General features: G+C 36.5%; 1 protein-coding gene across 1 annotated transcript in view; it reads right to left on the bottom strand.

Annotated features, from left to right (window-relative positions):
- Nucleotides 1-889: 889 nt before the first annotated feature.
- The window catches only part of PLXDC2 (plexin domain containing 2), a 446,078-nt gene continuing 440,798 nt past the window's right edge, over nucleotides 890-6,169 (bottom strand). The window contains exons 11-12 of the mRNA XM_013008120.2: nucleotides 2,303-2,450; nucleotides 890-939 (exon numbers count right to left, since the gene is read on the bottom strand). Coding sequence (XP_012863574.2) covers nucleotides 890-939; nucleotides 2,303-2,450 — 198 coding nt within the window. The remainder of the gene's footprint in view (nucleotides 940-2,302; nucleotides 2,451-6,169) is intronic.

Genomic DNA, 6,169 nt, shown 5'->3' with positions numbered 1-6,169 from the left:
TACAAGGCAAAGGGCACGTGGTATTTATTAAGGGGACGAGGAGCTTTTGTTTTCACATGAATTACTTAAGTTTTGCTGAATCATTTAGGAACTATTCTCCTCAACTGGAGGGATGAGTATTCGAGAAACCTCTCATGGTATATATGTTTGGATTTTGACTTACTCAAGGAATCACCCGTGGCTGCAAAATAAAGATCCATATCACAGGGTGCTCTCCTTGACATAATCGATGGCCCTACCATGATGAGGGCCCCTTCCTGAGCTGAATAAATAATACTAATGAAAATCTCTGATCAAGCATATTATGATAGACAGGGACTGAGGAGTGTAACAGTTTATAAGGAAAAGCACTGCTTTTAAAATTTAGACAACATCTTTCATGGCATGTTCTAGTTGTTAGTTTTATAAAATATTTACTCCTCAAAATTTCAAATACGATGATAGATATTTCAACATTAAATTGGAAAAAAATGTCTTTCTAACTGGATGTTGTTTTGAGTACTTTTGTACGTTGCTTCACTTAAGAGAGACAAGGCTCTAGTATAATGTAGCTTCAGACTTACTACTCCACTTCTTCAATTTTATGTATACAGGATGTTGAGCAATGAATCAACTTAGTGAATAAGACAGTCCAATACTCATAACTGTAGATAACACACATAAAATTAAAACCAGGGCTAGAACAAAAAGCAATAAATCGCAATATGTGTGGGCGGATGTGTGGTGATGGGGCGTCCTGCAGTTTTATAGGCTAAACACAAGGGCTAGAGTTTCATTCAGCTTTTGAAGATATCTCACTCATCTCTTCAAGATAACCCACCGAATTCTTCCTCTGCTAAATAGCAACAAGTAGTGAAATAGCCCTTGAAAATTTAACAAAAGAAAAATGTCAAGTCCTACCTCCATTATCTTTTAGATGTAGTGCAATCTTGGTATCATCTGGAAGAAAAATTCAAAGTTATTAAGCAAAAAGAAAATAAACATGCACACATCCTGCTACCAGTATTATGGCCTTATCTACTATATGATGTATTATAAGCATGTGTACCAGGATTTTAAGATTAAGGCTTTAAAATGTACACAGTATTACATGACTCTTAAAATCCGTGATAAAAAGTAAACAATTACAATTTAAAATATACTTATTTTTAAATTTCAAAAAAAACTTATTGTAATTCGACCTTCCTTGGAGGTCCTTATGACCTTATTTGTTTATTCTAAAAATCAAGGCCAAGAAGATGTCAAACTAATCAGGATAGTAAGAACTTGTCAGTATTTACAAAGTGAACATGAAAAGCGATATGCCTATGTTCAATATGGCCAAAGTCACACATGAAAATTGTTTGCCCCTCCCGAATGAAATGTCCATTCTACTTCTTATTTAAGTGGTTCCATCTCATCCTAAAGATTAAGATCAAAATTACAGAAATATGTTCACAGGCATTAGCATAACAATCTATAGCAATATGAGTTCAATATAGTGTTGTTTTCAAAAGCCACAAAATACATCTAGTAGCTACCCTCTAATTTAGCTTCCAATAATCAGTTACACTTCAATGAAAAACAGTATTTCATAAATTTAGTTTCTTATGCTAATGAAACAAGATTTACAACGTTAAATAAGGAAGGTCACATTACACCCCCCACTTAAAGGCTCACTCTCAGAAAACCAGTCTCTTATTTTGCCCACTCCTGGAAGTGACCCCAAGAGAACAGAGTAGAAAGCTCACCCATGTTGGTTAATGTCACACCTACGACTTGTCCCCTGGCATTAAGGTTTGGTAGTATTTCTGCTTTTTCTAGAAGAGCAACTGTTTTTCAAGGAACATTCCTGTGACAGACACCGTTCTCTTACACGGATTCTGAACTGGCATATTTATTGCCTCTCTTCAGGAAAATATTAGACCAAGAGATCTGTAGAAGTATTTACTGCTTACGATGCAAAATCAAGGGGCATTCAGTGCCTATTGCCTTTCAATCTCTGTAACTGAAATGTTGGACTTGGTTACTGTGAAGCTCAGCAACACGGAGAGAAGTCTGTATTTAATCACTAGGGAGGACAAGGAGCCAGACCTGCTTTTCAAAAGAACGTCTTAGTAACAGACAAAGTATATTCAAAGAAGCCCAGCACATAGTATAATTTTGACTTTTCCTCTTAAGACATGCTTTCGAACCTTTGATGTACAAGTCATCCAATGATAACTTTTGCTTTAGAGAGTGAATGTGGTACATGTCACCACAGTGAAATCTCCCCCACTCCCCACCCCCCAAATCACACAGAACCCAGATCTCTCCAGTGCACCTTCTGTGGGCAGGCTGGTCGGCATCTGTGATGTGGAGGCTCTTCTGGTGGTGGTTAAGACCCTGAACTGCGTGGTCGCTGCACTGAACGCCTTAGATTGAGAAGAAGTTTCCACCGGCTCTGTGTCCTCACACATCTTCTCTTTTGACTAGTAAGAGAGACGGTGAGCAGAACAATTTAAGAATGATCACTTATATGTATTAATAATAAAAAAAACCCCAAAGAAGTTGGGCTGTAAATTACAAACAAATCTCTGAACAAGATTGAGTAAATAATCTTTATCCTTTTGTCCTGGATTAGAGGTATCGATTTTACTAATGTACCAAGTACCTATAATAGTCGAGGGGAAATTAGGATGTAAGTAAATTACTTCCAGTTTTAGATACTTAGATTTCACCCTTTCCCGCTCTTAATCCTTCATGTTAGTGCTTATCTTGCCCTAAATTTTATATCAAATTTTTACAAAAGCCATGGGTTCAAAAGAAAAATGTTCAGGCTCGACTAAAAATATGGGCATGAAGATACGGTTTAAATCGTGTTAGGTCCTGAGAAGAAACAGTTCACTCTTATCACACCACATGGATAATGCTAAATTCTAAAAATCTTGTAGCTGCTCTGTGATATGTCATTGTTTCCAAAATCGGTCAATGGAGCATTTAAACTTTGATGAATATTTAAAACCTTAGACGGCAAGGGTTGCACAGCCCGCATGTAATCACACAGCGTATGGCTGAGAAAGCCCTTCTGAGGACACCGGGGAAAGCACGAATCCTATTTCATTTACACACAGCACTCTAGAAGACTCCAACCCTCACCAGTCCAAAGGGTCCCTATCTCCCTGGTAGACTGGGGAAGACAACTACGTATTCTTCACACGTACGGTACTCCTGCCACCTGCCAAAATCGTTTCTTAAATAAATACCTTTCTCACACTTGTCACTAGTGAAGGGTTATACGCCATTTTACTGGTTCAGGAAGAGTTCCTGAAGCTATTTTGTTTTTACTAGTTGGTTACACTATAAATATATTCTTTATAAAATGTATTTTAATCATTTTATTGGGGGCTCATACAACTCTTATCACAATCCATACATCAATTGAATCAGGCATGTTTGTACATATGTTGCCACCATTCTTTTCTAGACATTCACTTTCTATGGAGCCCTGGGCATCAGCTCTTGACATCCTAACAATTTCGGGGCCCGTTCAATCATCAAACTTGAATTTCTGCCACTCTTTAGCCCTGACTCCATTTCACTCACTATTACCACACATCATGGATGTAGCTTCAGTTGCAAATGCCCTCAATCGGAAATTCTAAATTCATTGACTCTGTTTCCATGTTTGTACAATTCTCAATTATTAAAAATTTAAGTGTGTATGACTGATCTCTCATTGATGTTTTGTTACAGCTGACCACCTTCTTACTTTGGCTTCTCTGACGCACACTCATCATTTTCGTGATACCTCTCTTAAAAGTCTCCACTTTCTTTCCTTAGTCTGTCAAGTGTTGGTGGCTCTTCTAGTCCTTTTTTGATCTTTATTCAAAATATGCATTATTGCTAACCAATCTTCTCCACATCCACAATTTCAATCAAATATTTATGCTCATGGATCCTACATCTCTATCTGTGGTCTAAACGCTTTAAATTTCAGGTTCAAACATACACTTGTCATATGTCATTGATATCAACCTCTCAAACTCCAAATGCAAACCCTCTATCACTGAGTTGATCTTGACTTGTAGCGACACCATAGGGTGGAGTTGAACCGCCCCTGTGGCTTTCTGAGACTGCGCATCTCAATGGAGCAGACACCTTCATCTTCCTCCCGTGGAGAGGTTGGAGGGCCTGTACCATTATTTTATAGTTGTCAGCCCAAAGTTTACCTCATTTCACCTTAATTATAAAATTGTATATAGTATATGTACTGGCCATACAGCATCTACAAGTGTGCTCCTCCTATGTGAATATTCTCAGTGAATAATCTTCTCGAATACCCTGACCCTTAAGGTAAAGTATTGGAGTTTATCGTCTTAGGGCAGTGAAGGTAGCCTAGAGATTCTGTTGGGCCTTTCTGGTACCAAACAATGCGATCTTGACAACAAAAGGAGTAAAATCTCAGAAAAACCCAAAGGGTGGTTTGCATCTTTTCTTCCAACAAAACCACACTCAGCGCACGTGTGCTTCAAGGAGAGCTAGAGCAGCACATAGTAGGCCAAGTGGAAGTAGGGTTTGCCCTGAGATCAAATGCCACACTGGACCCGCACAAGAAGACAGGTCTATGATAGCCCTGGGACCCTTAAGGTCCTATCGCCTGAAGCATCAACCGTCTAAGTCCTACAGATGACTCTGGAATAAGACCAAACAAACATGCTCTTCTCATTAATGGATACTGATAGAAACGCAAAACCAAGAAGAGCACGCTAACCAACATTTTTATTAAAAGGGAATATAAAACATGATTAAGCCATCTAAGAACTTACATTGGAATCATCCAATCAAGAATGCATAAAAATAATATAGCAAATATTTAAAGGTGTGAGGTTAGGATTTACAAATTAATTAACACGATATGTCTATAAAATGACTTGACAGGTTTAATGAAGTATCAGATTTAAATTTTATACCTCGACAATATATTTGTGAAAAATTTATCTCAGTGGATGAGCTAAATGGCTATGCAAACAAAATTAGGCAGAAGCAATTAATAAATCTGTAAACTAATTCTTAGAACACAACAGAAGATATAGTATATGAAAAAGAGGTTAAGCAGTCAGTGAGAAAACAAGAAAGTCAAGCTTATCTTCCAGAGTCCAGAGGGAAATAAAAAGGAGAAGGGGAGGTAATATTAAAAAAAAAAAAGATAAGGGGGAGGTAATATTAAAGAAGCAATAGCTAAGAAGCATACAATCGGAAAAATGAATGAATCAAAAGATATACAAAACAAATCATGTTTATCTAACCTATGGAATGGAAAAAGAAAAAATAGATATTTAAACCAAGTTTAGAGAAATTGCATGGAATTAAAGAAAAGGGGAAGTAAGCCAAAGGAAAAGAATAAATAACATAGAAAACAAATAATTAAGAATAGATTTCCAAATAACAATAGGGATGGTCAGAAAAGATTAGAGTAAGATATTCAAGTGCTCAATTACATATAAACTATCAAACTAGAATTCTTTCCCATAAAACTAGGCTTTAAACCTGAGAATGAAATAAAAATGTATTCAATAAAAAACTGAAAAAACTCACTACAATGGCATCCACTAGAGAAGTTTGTGTAAGCGATCTTGAACCAAAGCATATAATCCCTGAAAGAAGTTCTGAGATGTAAGAAAGAATGGTGAGTCTCAAAAATACAAAAAAAATTTTCAGCCAAAAAAACAACACTGTCTCTAAAAACAATAAAATCATGACTGTTTCGCGTATGACATTAAAAAAGGAGTAGAGCTAGAATATGAGAGGGCAGTAACAGAGAGCACACAGAGCTGGGTTCTAGGGTTCTCAGGGTCTCGCTTGACTCAGAAAGGAAAGTAGGCACTGGTTGTTTTAGACGTTGTTAAATTATGTATGCATAAAAGTTATGTATGCATAGTAAAATATAAAGGACAGTCACAACGTGTGCTACTTTAGAGATAATAGAAGATAATTAAGGGAATAGAGAAATAAAAATAACAAATGTAACGCAAACTCACTTAATATCAACTGACTTACAAAAACAGAAAAAGGAGAAGAAAATATATCAGAAAAGCACAAAGAAGCAGCATATATGAAGGTGATAAGCATAAGTATAAACAGCTTACTTACACATAAATGAAGAAATTATGAATTTTAACATAGTCACCAGTTTGAATAATACACCAAA

This window comes from Echinops telfairi, unplaced genomic scaffold (assembly GCF_000313985.2).
Source record: "Echinops telfairi isolate 266 unplaced genomic scaffold, ASM31398v2 ScPeMD7_7473;HRSCAF=8511, whole genome shotgun sequence".
Taxonomy (NCBI): Eukaryota; Metazoa; Chordata; class Mammalia; order Afrosoricida; family Tenrecidae; genus Echinops; species Echinops telfairi.
This window is presented reverse-complemented; position numbering and strand designations above follow the sequence as displayed.